The sequence below is a fragment of the Eurosta solidaginis genome, chromosome 4 (assembly GCF_040869045.1).
Source record: "Eurosta solidaginis isolate ZX-2024a chromosome 4, ASM4086904v1, whole genome shotgun sequence".
NCBI classification, from domain to species: Eukaryota; Metazoa; Arthropoda; class Insecta; order Diptera; family Tephritidae; genus Eurosta; species Eurosta solidaginis.
In genome coordinates this window covers 119,894,370-119,915,234 of record NC_090322.1, presented here as the reverse complement: position 1 = coordinate 119,915,234, position 20,865 = coordinate 119,894,370, and the positions used below count along the sequence as shown (strand labels likewise).

Sequence of the window (20,865 nt, the reverse complement as noted above, 5' to 3'; positions counted from 1 at the left end):
TGGGAGGATGACAATTTGTGGGAGGGACGCAACAAATTAAATGGGGTTACACTGAGATGACAGTCCTTGGGAAGCGTATCACGGCTATTACGATTTGGCCCCTGGGCGTCCGAACAGACATCTGATTGATGATCCAACACCGCCTAGGGACTTTAGGAGTCATCTCCGTAAGCATTTTGAGGAAATACGGCACCTGAGAACTCAGCCGTATGAAGCAAAAAAACACAAGCAGGTCCTTGGTGAACTCCACAAACAGGCATCGGGCCTTTATGCCGGGAATTGCCCGGTGAACCCAGTACTCAGGGAACAGTACCCAAAACTTGCGGAAGAGGAACGCATACTCCCCAAGGAAACGCGAGTCACTCTGGCTCAACTTCGTTGTGGATACTGTAACAGGTTAAACTCTTACCTATCCAGAATCAACCCCGACATACAAAATGTATGCCCCGCTTGCAATGTGTCCCCACATGACACCAATCATCTCTTTAATTGTAATGTGGAACCAACGCCTCTAACACCCCTTTCATTATGGTCCACCCCTGTTGAAACAGCAAGTTTCCTTGGACTCCCGTTAGAGGTTATTGATGAATATGGATGATGGGGCGAAACATTGCTACAACAACAACAACAACACCAGGGTGACCGCCCATTTATGTTTTCATTATTTCATGAACATACACAAGTATGTTTCTGCAATTCTTAGACAAAATTAGTAAACGCATTTGTATTTAATCTACTTTAAAAAAATTATTGACTTTATTCTTTACTTTATCATGATCATTATTTATACTTATTACACAGTAATATTATTAATATAATGTTTACACGAGTTCTACATACATTAAGTGTTACTATCGCATATAAAGTTCTGCCATATTTCTGTATGTAGTACTATAATCTACATATGTTGCATAAACATAAGCTTACATATGAATATATATATGGGGTATTCCATCCCATTTCGACCAATTTCGAACCCGACCCCTTTAGAATTGGCTGAAAGTTTTTCTTCTTTTTCTAGCTTACGAATGAGGTTTTTCAGAATTTTTTCCAATTTTTTCATCCAACTCAAAAAAAGTTATGAATTTAAAAAAAAACGGTGTTTTTTTCAAAATGCTATAACTTTTTCAAAAATTTACCGTTTGGGACCTTTTTTTTTTTAATTGTTTTTAAATGTACTTTTCGGAAAAAATACACAAAAATTTTTAAAGTTTTTTTTTGTAATTTTTCAGTTTTTCGAATTTCGCCATTTTTTTTTTTTTCATAAAAAACTTCAATCAATTCTGCAATCATCCCCACTAATCCCGGAGTGGGCCGATAATTTTATTTTTTTTATTTAATCGAAAAAAAAAAAACTAAAAATTTCTTTGTATTTTTTTCGAAAAGTATATTAAAAAACAAATTAAAAAAAAAGATACCAAACGGCCAATTTTAGAAAAAGTTACAGCATTTTGAAAAAAAAACACCGTTTTTTTTTTAAATTCATAACTTATTTTGAGTTGGACACCGTTTTTGTTTTCAAAATGCTATAACCTTAAAAATTTACCGTTTGGGATCTTTTTTTTTTTTTAATTTGTTTTTAAATGTACTTTTCGGAAAAAATACAACAAAATTTTTTTTCAATTAAATAAAAAAAAAGTTATCGGCCCACTCCGGGATTAGTGGGGATGATTGCAGAATTGATTGAAGTTTTTTATGAAAAAAAAATGGCGAAATTCGAAAAATCTCGAAAAACTGAAAAATTACAAAAAAAAACTTTAAACATTTTTTTGTATTTTTTTCGAAAAGTACATTTAAAAACAATTTAGAAAAAAAAATATCCCAAACGGTAAATTTTTGAAAAAGTTATAGCATTTAAAAAAAAACACCGTTTTTTTTTTAATTCATCTTTTTTTGAGTTAGATGAAAAATTGCTATAACTTTTTCAAAAACTGACCGTTTGGGATCTTTTTTTTTTTAATTTGTTTTTAAATGTACTTTTCGGAAAAAATACAAAAAAATTTTTAGTTTTTAATTTTTCAGTTTTTCGAGATTTTTCGAATTGCGCCATTTTTTTTTTCTCATAAAAAACTTCAATCAATTCTGCAATCATCCCCACTAATCCCGGAGTGGGCCGATTTTTTTATATTTTTTTTTTTATTTAATTGAAAAAAAATTTTCAAAAATAAAATTTTTTTTTATCAATTTTATTTATATAACAAAAAAAATTTAAGAAAATGATTTTTAAGTATCTTTTCTTTATATATTATGGTAATCTACGATTAAAATGACTTACTTTCGCTGTCCAGCAACTGCATTAGGCCGGTATACACATATATATAAAGAAAAGAATACTTAAAAATCATTTTCTTACATTTTTTTGTTATATAAATAAAATTGATAAAAAAAAATTGTATTTTTGAAAATTTTTTTTCAATTAAATAAAAAAAATTTAAATAAAAATCGGCCCACTCCGGGATTAGTGGGGATGATTGCAAAATTGATTGAAGTTTTTTATGAGAAAAAAAGAAAAACGTTCAGCCAATTCTAAAGGGGTGGGTTCAAAATTGGGACAAATGGGATGGAATACCCCATATAATATATATGTATGCAGGGACCCCTCATAGGTATAGTTAGTCAAAATTGTTATCATTCTAATTGCTACTGCTACTGTTTTTTATTAGTTCAATTTTTTTAGTTAATAACTTTTTTAGCTTTTGTGGTTACTTCGGTGATATATTGTAGTTAGAGCTACCACGAATTGAAATATAATTTCATTAACGTCTAAGTGAAAGTGTTTATCATAAATTGTGATTTGTTGATTACTGTGTTTTTAAATCCTTTAATGCGTACTTGCTTAATGTGTATGTAATAATAGTTAGCTTTATTTTGTTTTCATTACAATAATAGGTTCGAGGATCTTAAGCATATCGTTATTCTCAGGCTGTGTATGTGTGTTATATTCTTTACACGGTGGTTTACCGTAAGAGGCGTTATTAGAGGTTGACATTTGTTGGTGCTGTTGATCTGGCTGTTGAGGTGCTTGTGAATTAGCTAAAGCTAAAAAACGCTGCTGCTGTTGTTGTTGCTGCTGTTGCTGCTGAAGTTGTGTTGTCACCATGTTTGATGCTTCAGTTGTATGCAATATTTGTTGTTGTTGGAGTTGCTGCGATTGCTGTTGTTGCTGCTGCTGCTGCTGTTGTTGAAGTTGTTGTTGCTCTTGCGGCTGCAGTTTTGTTGGAACGGTAGATTCATTACCATCACTCGATATATCAACATCTTTTTTTAATTCCTCGTAAAGTTCACGTGCTCGATCTTCGGTGCGGCGACGAGAATGGCTTCGTAAGCGGCGCATTCTTGCATATTCTGCTTGTTTAGATAATCGAACTTTTCGTTCTTCGGGTGTTTCAGTTGCACGTATTTCTTGACGTTTCAGACGAGCTCTTTCGCACAGTTTGGCTAATCTCACAGCTCTTTGCTCAGGAGTTTCATTTGCTCTTATCTCCCGTTGATGTGCTGCCATTTTGTCTAAGCGCCTTCGTTTGTCTTCATCGGTTTCATATTTATGCCCGCTACTCCGGGTCGAACCTGTGGGCGAGGATTGTTGTTGACCACGTCCGCGGCGCTGTGTCTGCTGGGGCGATGCTAGCATTTGATTAATTTCCTGCTCAAGCAAAGCGCTTACTTTTTGTTGCCTTAAGGCATCCTCTGTTGATTCAGAGGTCACTGTTGTAGGCAGCAGATAAATGCCGTCTTTCGAGTCTACCGCATTGCTAGTACTAGGGACTGTTGTTGTTGTGTTCCCCGTACCAGTGCTCGAAAATATTATTTTTCTAGGGCGACCGCGGACCGGTTTTGGAAAATCCTGTATGACTTGTTGTTGAGTTGCCGATGAAGCAACAGCTGCCACTGCAGCAGTTATTGATGTATTCGTAAGCAAATTATATGCACCTCCAACAGATTGTACTACTTGCCCTGTCGACGGCGATGTACCAGAATTGGTTGTATTTGTAAAATGCACAGGTGTAAACGGCGGCGGCACTGTATTTGGTGGAATACTCAATTGGAATCCATTATGATACATCGGATAGTAGGTGGCTTGGGCGGGAGTGCCTGATGGTGAAGTCACTAAAGTTGATCCCGAGTTGGCGGTACCTGCTGGAAAGGTAGCTAAATAAGGAAATTGATTATATAGCGGAGTAAGAGGATTTTGTATTTGAGGATGTGAACTTTTTAATTTCTGATTCTCACTGTTGGACGTAGATGCTACGATCACCTTTGTATCGTTCTGCAAATTGGCCCCACCAACAGACCCGCTGTTGTTATTTGTTGAATTGTTTGTCTGTAATGAAAATTATTAGAATTTCTCACATCCCCAATTAGTGTTGGAATATGTATTTGCCTGCCACATACCGCCCGCCAAACGTAACACAATATTTACAAACTTTTTTTTTACAAGAATGAGATTTTTGACAAAAATTTGTACAAATGCAGGCACTTAATGCAAAACCGACTACCATATGAAGAATTTATTTACACAATACGTATGTATCTAGCATTGGAAAGATTAGTGATGCCATATGCGAAATATTCATTTAATTTAAAGAGTTACCAGAAGTTTGGAGATATTCTTAAATTATTTTCTCATTTTTCATTAATACAATTTGGCAATTCAAAGTCTCCTATTCACCGTATGTGCTAAGCATTGTGAATTCCATGGTTCAACTCATGGTTCAACTATATACAGGTTGGCTCATCTGTAAAGCAACAAAATATGTCGGTTCAAATTGTCAAAATCTGTGTATTGGTGTTGGTACGAATGGTATGGAATGGAAACATAAAACTTAGTAGTTTTTGTATGTGTAAGTAAAATGTTGCCAATGTGTTGGTTTCATTTTGAGTTTGCCATCTCCTTTTGACAATCCCTTCGACCATGCAATGACATAAATAAAATCAGCTGATGAGATGAGCCAAACTGTACATAATTGAACCATGGTTCAACTATATACAGGTTGGCTCATCTGTAAAGCAACAAAATATGTCTGTTCAAATTGTCAAAATCTGTGTATTGGTGTTGGTGCGAATGGTATGGAATGGAAACATAAAACTTAGCAGTTTTTGCATGTGTAAGTAAAATGTTGCCAATGCATTGGTTTCATTTTGAGTTTGCCATCTCCTTTTGACAATCACTTCGACCATGCAATGACATAAATAAAATCAGCTGATGAGATGAGCCAACCTGTACATAATTGAACCATGGTGAATTCATACAAATGAGAAATCTTTCTATTCCTCCATTGCCATACCTACCTGTCAAAAAATAGTTTACAGGGAGAAGGGTTGTCGCGGATGGCCAGATAATGGAAGAAAGGTTCGTTTTTTACTCGCCGTTATTAAATGGAAATGCTACGAATAGGTTTTAAATTTAGTTTCAGCTTTTTTGACAGATAGCTGATAGAAAATTATGTCAAAAAGCTGCAACTAAATTTAAAATCTATTTTATTTTGACTATGATTATGCGCCATTGATTTTAAATTCTAAAATCTAGTTATTACATTAAAATATGAGCAGCCAGTTAAGCAAACATTTGAAAATTTGTAAATAATGTTACGAATATAAGCAACACTGCTGTCATCTCTAAGCGATGCTAAGCAGGGACATGTATGCACATCAATAGATCAATCATTATGTCTACACATATGTACGTACACGCAGCGGAGAAGAGACGCACAAACACATGCAGATATCGTATCTGAGATGCTCCCAAAAGTATGCAATTATAATTGGGGAAGTGTCGTTCACAAATACATGCGCATATGAGTAGCTATACACGTGCATCTGTGGTTATAATTTTATAGCACTAAGTAAATTCTGGAAGCGCCTAGAAGATGCAACGAGGAAATAACAGAGTATAAAAGGCAGCAACAGTAGAGGCACGACAATCAGTTTCATTTAAGCAAGCTATTGGTTGTGAAGTACCAGTGTTATTGTGAAGTACTTTCATAAAGACCACTTTCCATTATTAAATATTGGAGTTGTTTATTCAACAGTTTAGCGATACGAACGTTAGTAGAAGGTTGCGAATAAGAGGATTTGCAGTAAATTTTTTATAATACGCCCGTCGTTTACAAAAATGATTGAAAAACACTATTGGCAAATTATTAAAGTAATCGAACAGCGATTAAACAGGTGATAGAGGCTGTTTACTAATGTGATCGTTTTTTTTTTTTTTTTTCAAACATTTGCCGCTTGTATAAATTCACAACGGTGCTTAGCTTTAATAATATTTTATATTGTAAACTATGGAAACAACTAAAATCTTAAAATTTACATGATTATGACATGTTGTGAACTGCCCAATCACATTTAAGGTCCATGAAATTAAACTATTTTATATGATTTTTAAATATATCTCTAAAATTTTAATTGCAATGAGGCATAGTCATAGTCAATGTAAAATAGGTGATCAGCCCAATTCTGAATTAAAATTCCTTGCGAGTTTTTCCATTCTCGCATTCCTCGTATTCTAAATAAAAATTTCTTATGAGTTTTTACACTTCTACCTTTCCTCTTATTCTGAACAATGTTAGAAAAAGCGGAAACCGGTTATGGGAGAAAAGTAAGTATTATGAATGTGAGTGAGGGGGAGATTTGCCTGCCATTTCTTAGGAGTTTTTTCACTTGTTAAATTAAAGGTAATGCATCAAAATTGTTAAAGTAAATTGTTTTTTTTTTTTTAAGAACGAACACTTTTCTTATGCTTCTCTGTTGATGTTGCTGTGGCGCTAATTCATTACTCATTTCAATGAATACCATAAGAAATGCAATACTGTGCATTGTTTATACTTTATTTCTTAATTTAAAACAAATTCGCAACAATAATTAAACCTTTAAATTTTTTAAACAAAATAAGAAATGCGCAACGAAATTTCAATTGACAAAACAGCTGACTTCGAAAATTCGAAATTCCGATTCCCCAATTATTGTTGGAGAAAAAAATTTGATGAATTTTTCCGCGAGAACAAAATTCCGAGGGAATATTTAGAATTAAGCTGTATATATTTTTTTAAGCTTTTTTGACAGATAGCTCAAAGAAAATTGTATCAAAAAGCTGCAACTAAATTTAAAACCTATTTTTGGGCGGCCACCGTGGTGTGATGGTAGCGTGCTCCGCCTACCACACCGGATGCCCTGGGTTCAAACCACGGGCAAAGCAACATCAAAATTTTTAGAAATAGGGTATTTCAATTAGAAGAAAATTTTTCTAAGCGGGGTCGCCCCTCGCCAGTGTTTGGCAAGCGCTCCGGGTGTATTTCTGCCATGAAAAGCTCTCAGTGAAAACTCATCTGCCTTGCAGATGCCGTTCGGAGTCGGCATAAAATCATGTAGGTCCCGTCCGGCCAATTTGTAGGGAAAATTAAGAGGAGCACAACGCAAATTGGAAAAGAAGCTCGGCCTTAGATCTCTTCGGAGGTTATCGCGCCTTACATTTTTTTTTTTATTTTTTTTTTTATTTTATTTTGACGTATGACTATGCGCTAATTGTTTTAAGTATATCCAAATTTGACTTATATACTCTTACATTTTAAGTTGGTTAAAATTTAATAAAAAATAATAAACTTCGAAATAACGCCAATACGAACATGAGTTCTATAATTAGCACATTTTTCGTAAATCGAATACAATTTAAAACTTACATATGTAGGTGTTGTGTGTGGCAGGCATTGTTGTTCTAAATTTAATAAGTAGATTACGATGAATTTAGGTTTGTTAAACAATTCATGAAAAACGATGATTGCTGCGAAAATATAATACCAACCTTTGGATAAAAAACGAACGTATATAAGTACATGGAGGCAGCCATTGTAAAAAGGTTTATTTCGAATACCTATATCTTGAGTCCGAAGCTATCTGAATGTAAAACTTTAAGCGATGGATTGCTAAAAATATGTATGAGCCTTTTCAAATGCAAAGTTTGGCCCGGTGCCCTCTTGGATCGAGGCCCGTGGCATTTTGCCAGCCCTTCCACCCCATTGTTACGCCACTGCTTAGGAGAAATGGGTGAACGAGGTATCCGGGAGTATAAAAGCAGCGCAAGTTGAGAAACAATGGATCAGTTTGATTTTAACACGCTTTAGTGAAGTACGCGATAAATATAATTGTGAAGTACTACTCCCAAAGAAGTCTAAATAAAGAATATTTTGTTATACTAAATATTTCAGCTATATATTCGACAGTTCAGAGATTCGAACATTAACGGCAATTCGTGGCACTTCAATCTATTAACAGCGAGCAAAAAACCAACCTTTATTTTATTCTCTGGCCATTCGCGACAGCCGCTCTCCCTGTCAGGTATTATTTGACAGGTAGGTACGGCAATGGAGGAACTTGTATGAATTCACAATGGTGATCACTTTCACTTTCTGCTAATGTTTTTTGCATACAATTTTTTTCGCGTAAGGGTTTTGACATTTTTTGTATTTTTACTTGTTTCGTAATAAGTTGCTGTTAAAAATAAAAACATGGAAACTTTTTAACTGACGCAAGTTTTTTCCATTTTTGTAATAAAGCACAACAGGGAATTTGAACTGTTCGGAAATACAAAGCACTCGAGTACAAAGTTTCAAAGTTTTCGCAACTTAAAATTTTTTTGAAATACTGACCAACTGAATCAGAAATTGAGAACATTTCAAACAAATTTTTACATAAAATCAGTTATTCGGGTGCTTTGTATTTCAGACCAGTTGAAATTCCGTAAAAAAACTGTTGCGCTTTATTAGAAAAGTGGAAATACTTATGTCCGTTAAAAAGTTTCCATGTTTTTATTTTTCACAGCAACTAATTAGAAACAAGTAAAAATACAAAAATATCAACATGTCATAAAGGCTTAGAGAACTTTCGCAAATAAAATAATTAAAATTTTAAAAAACATTAGCAAAAGGCGAAAGTGATCACACATAAGTGTGCTAAAAATGAGCAAAATCGGCCGACACTGTCAGAAATTGTAAACAAAATTTTAACTCATTCAGTAAAATCAAAGTTTATGAAATTGTCAAATATGGTATCTTTTTATTTATGTAACCAAAAAATTTAAAAAAAGACTAAAAAGTCCACAATTAAAAGATCTTGATGCAATATAGAAACTGTATCCCAGTTATTAATACAAATGAAATTAGCTAGCAAATGTAACAACTAAATTAATTTGATTAATTTTAACCATTTAATAACTAATAAAGGTACAGCTTGCTGACTAGTTTTTCCTAAGTCCTTTAAACTTTGAAAGTAAATAATATATTGCATGTACTCTTTCTTCTAAATGTTGATGCTGGACAAATCGTACTACCATTTCAAACCGAACTCAGCCATACATTGAACTAATCTGTCAATTGTACTCTTCCCCTCTCTTCTCAACCAAGAATTGTATAATGTATAGTACTATATATACCATATCTTCTTTGTAAACTTGGGCCTGTGGTGAGTACCGGAATCTTTGCAAATGCAAAGTATTCCGTCGGAATTCTTTTCCAGATTTGCGCACTGCTGTCAATTGGGGCCATTTTCTCCAATATCTGGGATTCAACTCGAAGTTTACCGTGCTAAATACGAAATTTTCGCATGCGCTGAAATCGCGTCTATACATTCCAGCAAAATCTAACGACAAAGACACTCGGGATTCAAGGGGTTGTGTAGCGCAATATATAGCTTCTCTCCATTGTCAACCTCACCTTCGAGCGGCGAATCCCGTTTCACTAACAGACGAGGCTCTGGCGACCCCAATCTCCTCATGGAACCTGCGGGTGGGGAGGGAGGGATGGCCTGAAGGTTTAATGTGGCCATATAAATCGTTCCCGAGATGGCCGGGCCAGCACCTTAATGGTGCTGTGTTACCGGAGCGTATCGGATCTGTATCCGACAAAGGACCATCACATCGATAACACTCCCCAAAGCCTTCGGGGAGTAACTTAATCGCTACAACAACAACAACAAAGACACTCCCCGAATGTTCTGTGTAGCTCCATTTGGGAGTGTTATCGATGTTGATGGTCCTTTGCCGGATATAGATCCGGTATGTTTCGGTAACATAGTACCTTAATGGTGCAAGGTATAATCAAAACAGCTGTCGCCCTGTCCGTCCTGATGTCACGTTGTTTAAATTTTACCCAAATTATTAAATAAATTATAAATTAAAAATTGCTTCACATAAATGTTTTCATACATTTAAAAGCAAAAAGGGCAACCCCCGCTTAATTCCTACGAATAAATTTTTCTTAAATGAATTAAATCATGGCGGCCGTCGTGGTGTGGTGGTAGAGTGCTCCGCCTACCACCCCGAAGATAATGGTACACGCCCCGGCCAAAGCAACATCAAAATTTTAGAAACACGTTTTTCAATTAGAGGTTTTTCGAAACTGGGTCGCCCCTCGGCAGTGATTTGGCAAGCACTCCGAGTGTATTCCTGTGCTTCCCAAGGCAGCCGGTTCTATGTACCGGAGCGACTCGGGATTTTTCCCGACCAAGGGCTGTCATTTCAGTGTAAATACTGCTACAACAACAAAGTGTATTTCTGCCATGAAAAGCTTCTTAGTGAAAACTCGTCCGCCTTGCAGATGCCCGTACCGCTGATTTGTAGGTAAAAATAAATGCAAAAAATGTTACACGAGTGGGAGATGTTGGAATTATAAGTATTTAATTGCTTGTTAATAGTAAAGAAAGTATTCCAAAGGTTCAAAATATGGCTCAAGTCATGAAACAGTTCACGGGCTAAATAAATTTGAGTCACGGAAAACTTTCAAATTGTTTACTTTCTTAGGACTTGACTCAGATGCCCCCAGCGGGTTAGGGGGTTAGAATATACCCGCGGTAGGCTTGCCTATCGTAAGAAGCGACTAAAATACCAAATAGGTTCAAGGGGTTGTGTATCGCAACCCTTTCAAGGGGTAGCCAGCGCAATATATATATATATCTTCTCCCACCCAATTGTCAGCCTTACCTATACGTGGCGAACCCTGTTTCACTAACTGCCGAGGCTATGGCGACCCCGAGCTCCTTATGGATCTAGGGGGTGGGAAGGCGGTATGGCCTAGGTCGCATGTGGTCATACCAAATCGTTCCCGAGATGGTTGGGCTTGGTACCGGATCTGCATCCGGCAAAAGACCATCAACATCGATAACGCCTCTAACACCCCTCTCATTATGGTCCACCCCTGTTGGAACAGCATGCAACGTGTCCCCACATGACACCAACCATCTCTTCAATTGTAATGTGGAACCAACGCCTCTAACACCCCTTTCCTTATGGTCCACCCCTGTTGAAACGGCAAGTTTCCTTGGACTCCCGTTAGAGGATATTGATGAAAATTTGGGGCGAAGCACTGCTACAACAACAACAACAACATAACACTCCCTAAGGCCTTGTTGTTGTTGTTGTAGCAATGCTCGCCCCACCTAATAGCCACGATCGATCACAAATTGTCATCAATATCCTCTAACTGGAGTCCAAGGAAACTTGCCGTTTCAACAGGGGTGGACCATAAGGAAAGGGGTGTTAGAGGCGTTGGTTCCACATTACAATTGAAGAGATGGTTGGTGTCATGTGGGGACACGTTGCAAGCGGGACATACATTTTGTATGTCGGGGTTGATTCTGGATAGGTAAGAGTTTAACCTGTTACAGTATCCAGAACGAAGTTGAGCAAGAGTGACACGCGTTTCCCTGGGGAGTATGCGTTCCTTTTCCGAAAGTTTTGGATAATTTTCGTTAAGCACTGGATTCACCGGGCAATTCCCGGCATAAAGGTCCGACGCCTGTTTATGGAGTTCACCAAGGACCTGCTTGTGTTTTTTCACTTCATATGGCTGGGTTCTCAGGTGCCGTATTTCCTCAAAATGCTTACGGAGATGACTCCTTAAGCCCCTAGGCGGTGCTGGTTCATCAATCAGATGTCTGTTGGGATGCCCAGGTTTCTGGGTATTCAACAGGAACTGTTTGGTCAGCATCTCATTTCTCTCCCTGATGGGGAGTATTCTCGCCTCATTATGCAGATGGTGTTCTGGGGACATAAGAAGACAGCCCGTGGCGATTCTGAGAGCAGTATTTTGGCAGGCTTGTAGTTTCTTCCGGTGGGTGTTTTTTAGGCTTGGCGACCATATGGGTGACGCGTAGCACGTAATCGGCTGGCTAATTGCTTTGTATGTAGTCATGAGCGTTTCTTTATCTTTTCCCCAAGTACTGCCAGCGAGGGATTTGAGGATTTTGTTACGGCTCTGAATTCTCGGAACAATTGCGGCTGCGTGCTCACCAAAATTTAGACCCTGATCAAACGTCACACCCAAGATTTTGGGGTGTAGGACAGTCGGTAGTGGGAGTTGGATTCGATAGGGACTTTACGGTGGACCAAAGTTTACCCACACCGGTAGAGAGGTTACAACCTCTTAGGTGCTCCTCCCATTTCGCCCGCTTGTGTTCAGCCACAAGCAATCTGATGCGTTGGTTTATATCCCTTATTTGGGGGTCGCCTGGATCAAGCTGTCTTATAAGGTCACGTTCTCTCGCTAAGTTTGCGGCCTCCGCCGGGAAGTGGGCCGAATTTCGGGAATTCTCCCGGCGGGAATGAAATGTGCCGAGGCGGATTTAATGACCTTACGGAAGGCACGCTCCCCTTGGCGGGCATCAGTCGGGATAGGGAGGGCAGCAAAGCAGCTGTCTGTAAAGGATTTATATTCTTCCCACTTTCATTTTTTGAAGTTTATGAAAGTGCGTTTTTCAGTGACGATGAAGTCGGCGGTACGCTCAAGCGAAATAAGTATGGGCAGGTGGTCGGATGCCAATGTTACCATCGGCTGCCAGTTGACGCAGTTTACGAGTTCTGCGCTCACGGCTCAAGGCCTTCGGGGAGTGTCCTTACCGCTACAACAACAATAACTTGACTCAGATTCAAGGGCCATAAAAAAAACCTCTTCATAGATGTCGTATTTTGTGTAAAATATCTACTAAACCTAATTAGTTGACATCTATGTATGTACATGTTTCTGCGTACTTGCCACCGGTTCATTGTTGAATTGTTCATCTACAACTCCAAAGAATATATGTAAAACGAGTTTTTGACATTGTATAACAAGAATAAGTAAAGGAACGACTTTCAAAATTTAGGATAACTTCCAACTTTTTTCACAGGCGGGACACAGCTAATACTATTTTATACATCTGTTAATAACAATATAGGGCTTATATAAATTGGTATTTAAATGAGCTTCATTAAATAAAGATGAGTTACGGTAGGTATTAATGTTGCTGTTGCAGTTATTAATCTTATTATTCACTGGGGTGGTAAATCACAAATTGTTTGGCATCTATCTCATCCTAATTCAAATTGCCAAATCAGCACTTTATTTTGTGTAAAAAATTTAAAATTAATTTAAAGATTCAATTTAATGCACTTTCTCATGGAACCTCCCTAAGCAAAACGTTTTTAATTAGCAAAAAAAATTTTAAATGGTATCGTCCCTCGGCCAAGGTTTGCAAATACACCGGGTGTATTCCTGCCATGGAAGGTTCTCAGCAAAAATACATCTGTCTTGCAGGTGCCGTTCGGAGCGGTAAAAACATGTAGTTCCCGTCCCGCCGATTTGTAGGACAAATTAAAAAATAGCATACGCAAATCGGAAAGAAAGCTCAGTCTAAATTTTCTCTTAGGTATATCGCGCCTTGTATTTTTGTCTTTTATTGTTTGATGTATCAATTCTTGATAGAAGCGGAGAAATAATAAAAAATATCAGACAAAAAGGAATACTCATGTTCGCACAGATGTATGCAGTGCTCAAAAGGGGACATTAGCCGTGTTTTTTTACACGCGTATACGTTTACGTTTGCGCGTAAAAAAACGCTCATCTTCGCTTAGATAATGCTTAGGAGACCCATCTAGCGGCAGTAGTTAAATAAGTAGCTACAGAACAGGGTGTACCTAAAATCGGAGACACACACCTTCGGTGACCATAGTGTATAAACATATCGTCGGTACAATGCCAAAGGCATTGTGAATGATAACTAAGTGTGATATCTTCTGCATAGACGTCAAAATTCCAAAGTGATTGGATCACCTGATTTGTAATTGCCTATCGCTGTCTCATTCTGTATCTCTTTCTATCACCCGCTGAATATAGGCGCCGCCATATTGAATACCGTCAAAACGCTAAAAAGTAGCCATATTGAACATCCTGTCAGCAGTTGACAGATATCACACTTAGTCATCATTTACAATGGCCAAAGTCACTAATGTGCCATTTTTGTTTTAACGAAATATGATATATGTCAAATTTTGCAAAGCCAACACAACAAATGTACATTTTTTTGAATAAAAAAAATTCAAAAATCATTTTTCAATTAACATCACTTAGTGGTTTACAAAGGTAAACCTTCCAATAGTGGTTGAAAAATACAAAATTAAATCTCTATTTCTAACAATGTCTTACGCGTTTTTCTCAAAACATCAAATATGCACATTCGTGACTTTGGCATTGGACCGACGATATAGCTGAATAGGTTGCGATGAATAGTGGACACATACCATTTTTAGAGGTGATACATAGAATTAGTGTTGAGGTGAAACATAACACATATTTCAGTTACATCTGAGTATAATGCGTATTGAAATTTAGTAGTACTAATTTTATGCGCATTAATTTCAGAACAGTATTTAAAGTTTGACTCTTAGCAGTCCATATAAAGTTTAAACGTAAACGTTTATAGATGTAAAAAACACAGCTAATATTATGTAAAAATACTTTGTTAGTTTGAAAATTTGGTTTACAAAAAATATTGTGGCAACGCTGGGTGCTACTTAATCCAACAAAAAGTACAAAACGCATCATATTTCTTAAAACCGGATTCATTTTCTCCATTTTGCGTATACTAAAATTCGTTCGTAATCACGCTTAAGCGAGGGGTTGCCAGCCAACACTTTCCATTGAATAATAATGCTGAATATTTTTTGTTGGTGGTGTTTCAAATCTCATTATCCAAAGTTTTTAAAACTTTGTTTCCCTGCATTTGTTTAATTATTGTATATTCTATTTTTGTTACAAACCATATACTAACCACGACTTGGACCAAACAATTGTTTGGATTTTCCACCTTTTCATTTTTCATACATTTCTGCAATGGAATGTTTCGTTGATGGGTGCCTTTATGCAGATGTTTCGTACTTATGTATGTACTTGGAATAAAATTTTATGCATATCCATATATACATATGTACATGCACACATACATACGTTCATGTATTTTGCGCCCATTCCCATTGTTTATAAAATTTTAAGTTTTAAGATAATTTGTTAAAAAACTCACGAGTTAATTTTGTTTTATTTATTAAAAAGACAATTTTTACTGAACGAATCTTATTTTTTAGAATCTTTACACGCTTAATTTTGGAAAAGGTGACACTATGATTAAGGTTAAGTTACTGTAAAATTAGGTTTTTTATTATTAGGTATGTATGTATTTTAGTTGAACAATGGGGCAGACAAGTAGATATTCGTGTACATGTGGTTACCTCCAATGCACCTATTTAGAATCGTTCATACTTACCTGAAGTTCCTGCTTCTTCATATATTTGTTTTGATAGAACTCAAGGGAACTGGCTATTGTGCTGAATTGTGGTACATGTGCTTGCGGTAATTTGGATGACGTTGTTCCGCTGCTGCCTGTTGTACCGGAAGTCTTCTGATCATTATCATATAATTGTTGAGAGAACATGCTGTTTGATTCCGAATCTAATATAGTTTGTTGTTGTTGTTGTTGATGCGTAAAACGTCCTTGTTGTATAGATTGTTGCTGTTGTGTTGCCAATTGCTCCTGTTTAAGTAAAGCAGGTCTCAATGTTGCTGGACTCATAAACATATTCTGATAGTACTCTATTGGATTAGTTAAAGCCGTCTGTTGTAAAGTCGTCTGTTGTGGCTGATAGGATGTTAGCTGTTCGTCATTGGATTGCTGCGGTTGCAGTTGATCTATGTTGTTGTTGTTGGTGTTGGTGGGGGTGTTGGTGTTGTTTGTTGCGACTGTTGATTGAGGGGCTGCCTGGTTCAAATTGATATTTTCATTAGTGGAACTGGCTGCAGTACTTTGCAATTGGCTCGAATTCTGTGAATTCTCACTATTGTCGTGTTTTGATTTTTTCTTAGTTTCTCTGACCTTTTTTGCGTAATCGTTTAATTTCCTCAGTCTCTCCTTGCGTTGCTCTGGTGATTCGTTTGCAATACGCTGACGTGCTCGTGCTGCCATTTCTGCCAAACGTACCTTTCGCTGTTCAGGTGTCTCATTTGCTCTATAGAGGCGCATACGTTCAGCAAGCTTTTGTAGACGTTTAGCTCGCTGTTCAGGCGACTCCATTGCTCTGCGAAGCCTTTGCCTGGCTGCATTACGCACCAGGCGCATTGCTCGCTCCATATCCGATTCGTTCTGACGACGCATACGATTCGCCTCCGCATTACGTGCGAGACGCTTACGATACTCATCCTCACTTTCACGATTACGTCTCTCACGCATCCTTTCAGCATTGCGTGCCAACCGACGTGCACGAGCTTCAGGACTTTCGTTCCAACGCTGAGCTGCAGTACGTGAGGAAGTTGATGATGCAACTGATGTAGGACCACCGTGAGTTGTAGTGACACCTGCAGGCACCGGCGTTGATGGTGGCTGCTGTTTAAGTGATAGAGGTTGTGGATAACCAGGTAATGTGCTTAACTGTAATTGCTGTTGCTGCAATTGCTGTTGTTGCTGTTGATCAAGTTGTTGAAAATTATGCTGTTGGTGTTGCTGATGTAACTGATGCTGTTGTTGTTGTTGCTGCTGTTGCAATTGTTGGTGTTGTTGTTGTTGCTGCTGATGTGACAAAGGCAACAGCAACGTTGTTGGATGCTCAATAAGAAGCCTTGCATTATGTCCATTCAATGCGAGTAAATGTGTTGCGTACTGTGAATGCTGTTGCTGTTCAAGTGTTGGCTCTATTTTTATCCCATTGGGATTTGATTCCATTATTTCGAAAACGTCACTCTCAGGAACTGGGAACGTCTATATAAATTTGCACCTTACTCTTCAACATTTATTTGCCTTTTTGGTTCTCACCTAAACCTTTGTTGCATTACTTCAAAATATACACGATTACTATGTATTTTTGTTATTATTTATTCTTTAATAGCTTTTGCGTATTTGTAAAATGCAATTCTTGCAAATATTTACAGAGTTTTTCTTACTGATGTCATTTATTGGCGGCGATTGTCAAACTTTGACATTTTGCAATAAAAATCTCAACCAAACAATTCACAGCGTTATGTTCCATGCATTGGAACGATGTTGTTTCACACACATTTCCAGTCCAACTTTCCAATCGATTTTTCACATTTTCTGCGGGGCTCTTCACATATTTTAGCTCGGAATAGCCAATGCGCTTACGACACAAGCATATTTTCTTTCACAAAACCATTTTTCTAGTTTATTTTCAAATGGACTCTTTTAATTTTGCCTTTAATACTTTCGAAATAATAATTTTCTACTATTTCGTTACAATTTTAGGAGTTTAAAAATTTTGGTAATTTTTGCAAACACTTACATTTCTTTCAACACTTTCATTCAGATGAAGCGATTAATATCATAAATTATGGATTTAATGTTATTTTTCACAATAATTTTTTATTTAAACTTATAATTTCCGTAGGCGGTGAGGCCAAAACCAGCAACGGCTTGCGAAAAAAATGTAAATACACGAAAAACATTGGAACGAGCCGCTTTGTGGAAAGTGGAAGAACACTTAGAGAAATTGCTTGCTAATTTACAACCGTTATGAAATTATCAAACTTTATTACTTGAAAGCAGGGATGCACCTTAACGTTAAGCTAATCGTTTATCAAAAAATTTCCACCGTTTCCGTTGAAACACTTCGAAATATTATCGATAAAGAAATTATCAAGATAAATTGTATCTCGTTTTTAACCGAAACGAAAAGCTTTCGTTAACGGTAAAATCGTTAACAAAAACGTGATACTTAAAGTTTGAATTATGCTGGCAATGCTATAGCCATGGTGAAGCCAGTAAGGTGCTAACAGCGAGCGGACATACACACGAACTCCATGTAATTTGTTTGTGTAATTCGTTGGTGGTAATGTCAAAATACTCTGAGAAATGTTCGTACTGTCAAAATTCATGAGAAAAGTTGCAATCAGCTTGGCTAATGGCTTCACCTTTAATGACTCCGCCATCAATCAGCTTTGCCAGCATAGTTTGAAATTAATAATCAACATAAACGATTTGATTTCGTTTTGATATGGCAGAAAACGAAGCAAAATCACTTCGTTAATTTGACGTTCTTAACGTTAATAAACGAAACGAAATGACTTTGTTTCGTTTATTAACGCTAATTATCGTAACGAAATGATATCGGTTCGTTGGTTAAGCATGCCTGCTTGAAAGTATTGAAGTCGGATTTACATAAAGCGTTGGTCGCTTGGATGCGAAGAAAGCACCAATGCAATTTATTGTTATATTATATATATAGTTGTTAAAGCTAATAAAGGCCATAGAAGCGCATATGTTAATCTTCCTTAGGGTGGTTTGCGTTGAAAGAATTAAAATTAAGAAAACAACAAATCCCTCAAGTATCAATAGTTTTTCTACGTTAAATTAAATGGTTGTTTTAAATTGCATACGCTATTAATTTTTTGCATTACCACCTTTTAAAATTTGAATACATTTTTCTTTAATTTGATTTAAATTGATGCTTCATTTGATTCGTTCCTAAAAAAGGTAGGCAAATATGCCTTGGTTTGATATTTGTCATTTAACCTCTTTGCAACAACTTCTATTTAGCGGAGTAGATTTATTTTGGCTTTCGAATTAAGGGTATTTTTTGCCGCGCAACATTGGAAGTAAGGATGTATATATGAATGTATCCATCGCAAACATATATGTATATATGTATGTATTCCAGAGAATAGATACATACATATTCACATACAAGCACCCGCAACCGGGAACTCGTTCAACACCTGGAAATGCAGTGCTGCCACACCATTTTGCATTTGGACGCACATTTTATGTTTAGGGATCACTGAGGCTATTTATTTCAAAGTAAAGTTAACGACAAAATACCCACTGGAACTACATACATATATATAAGCATATATATATATAGATACATAGATATGGACTAACGTGCATATATGTATCTACATGCATCGCACGCATATGTATATTACAAGATGCACAGATGCCTACATATACATAGATAGATAGTATGTATGTGGTTTTTGTGTACCCATAAACTGTAGATTTCTTTGATATATTTGGCAGAATTCAACCAACAACTAATCCTTTCTCATATGGACGATGCATGCGCACACCCAACCATCGCATACATATGTACATATATGTATGTTTGTTTGAAGGGATGTGGTCATACTATTCACCCTGTCCACATAACGGCATCCATCGGTCATTATACATACATATCTATGCTTTTGGTAAGACAGGTTGCTGGCGCTAATTGGCAACATCGCTTGGCTTCCTTCCATCAGAGTAGGATTATTAGTGCATTCAATACCGTTACCTATGTATGTATGTCATGTTTTTTCGAAGCTAATCATAGTAGAGAAACCGACTTCGGGTACGCAAAAATGTCACCTCTAATAAGCTTTGCCTTATTTTAATTGGATAGAGGAAGCAGACGAAGGAGGAGATCTCCACCAAGAAGACTTGATTTCCCTTGTGTTAGCAATTGGTGTCAGTTATGTTAAAACACTGATAGCTGGCGTGACTTGCCACGCAACGCCAAAATCGCCTAGGGAGTTAAGCGTACGTTATGGGTATCACCCTTAGCAGAGTTTTGAAAAGATTAATTTGATATGAAATGAATTGGTTTTATGATAAACAAGCCAGGAAGGCTAAGCTCGGGTGTAAGCGAACATTACATACTCAGCTGAGAGCTTTGGAGACAAAATAAGGGAAAATCACCATGTAGGAAAATGAACCTAAGGTAACCCTGGAATTTGTTTGTATGACATGGGTATCAATATTCAATATAGTTTATTAATAAATTTGTACAGGTGAGACTATTGTCTCTTAACGTACATCAACATTCGGATCTCATACAATATTTCGAATTTCTAAATTTATTGTTAATATATATTATGTTAAATAAGTAATTTATTAAAACTAATCGTAGAATTAATATCAACTATTCTATGTGTATATATTTGTATGAATACACAAAAATAAAACAAAATAAGAAACAAAAATAGAAGAATGACTCTGATTCAGAAAAATTAAAAAAAGATATTATGCATGTATCAAATCAAATGGAAAGTATTAAAGAGTATTTTAAAAGTGAGTGGGCCATAGTTCTATAGGTGGACGCCATTTCGGGATATCGCCATAAATGTGGACCAGGGGTGACTCTAGAATGTGTTTGTACGATATGGGTATCAAATGAAAGGTGTTAATGAGTATTTTAAAAGGGAGTGGGCCTTAGTTCTGTAGGTCGACGCCTTTTCGAGATATCGATAAAGGTGTACCAGGGGTGACTCCAGAATTTGTTTGTACGATATGGGTATCAAATGAAAGGTGTTAATGAGTATTTTAAAAGGGAGTGGGCCTTAGTTCTGTAGGTCGACGCCTTTTCGAGATATCGATAAAGGTGTACCAGGGGTGACTCTAGAATTTGTTTGTACGATATGGGTATCAAATGAAACATGTTAATTAGTATTTTAAAAGGGAGTGGGCCTTAGTTCTGTAGGTCGACGCCTTTTCGAGATATCGATAAAGGTGTACCAGGGGTGACTCTAGAATGTGTTTGTACGATATGGGTATCAAATGAAAGGAGTTAATTTTTTTTTTTAA

At 36.8% G+C, this 20,865-nt stretch overlaps 2 protein-coding genes across 5 annotated transcripts in view; both read right to left on the bottom strand.

Annotated features, from left to right (window-relative positions):
• Window positions 1–20,865, bottom strand: part of LOC137250226 (diphthine methyltransferase) — a 154,037-nt gene that overhangs the window by 50,448 nt on the left and 82,724 nt on the right. The gene's annotated exons all lie outside the window — the stretch shown is intronic.
• LOC137250225 (probable serine/threonine-protein kinase yakA) lies at window positions 722–17,740 on the bottom strand. 4 transcript variants are annotated; one of them, XM_067782663.1, is made up of 3 exons: window positions 15,562–17,740; window positions 4,210–4,321; window positions 722–4,149 (listed from the first exon to the last, which is right to left on the bottom strand). In XM_067782663.1, exons 1-3 carry the CDS (start codon window positions 17,008–17,010, stop codon window positions 2,864–2,866), a joined length of 2,847 nt encoding a protein of 948 aa, XP_067638764.1. In that variant the 5' UTR covers window positions 17,011–17,740; the 3' UTR covers window positions 722–2,863. The 4 variants fall into 4 exon arrangements, with proteins under 4 accessions (XP_067638764.1, XP_067638765.1, XP_067638766.1 ...); XM_067782664.1 differs by having other exon boundaries at window positions 4,231–4,321; XM_067782665.1 differs by having other exon boundaries at window positions 722–4,321; window positions 15,562–16,053; window positions 16,168–17,740.

What these genes read in the sequence shown, in the direction of transcription:
- LOC137250225 (XM_067782662.1), bottom strand. Translation starts at nt 17,010, where the DNA reads ATGGAATCAAATCCCAATGGGATAAAAATAGAGCCAACACTTGAACAG. An exon ending in TGAAGAAGCAGGAACTTCAG is followed by an intron (nt 4,322 to 15,561) that starts GTAAGTATGAAC and finishes TTTTCATTACAG; the next exon opens with ACAAACAATTCAACAAATAA.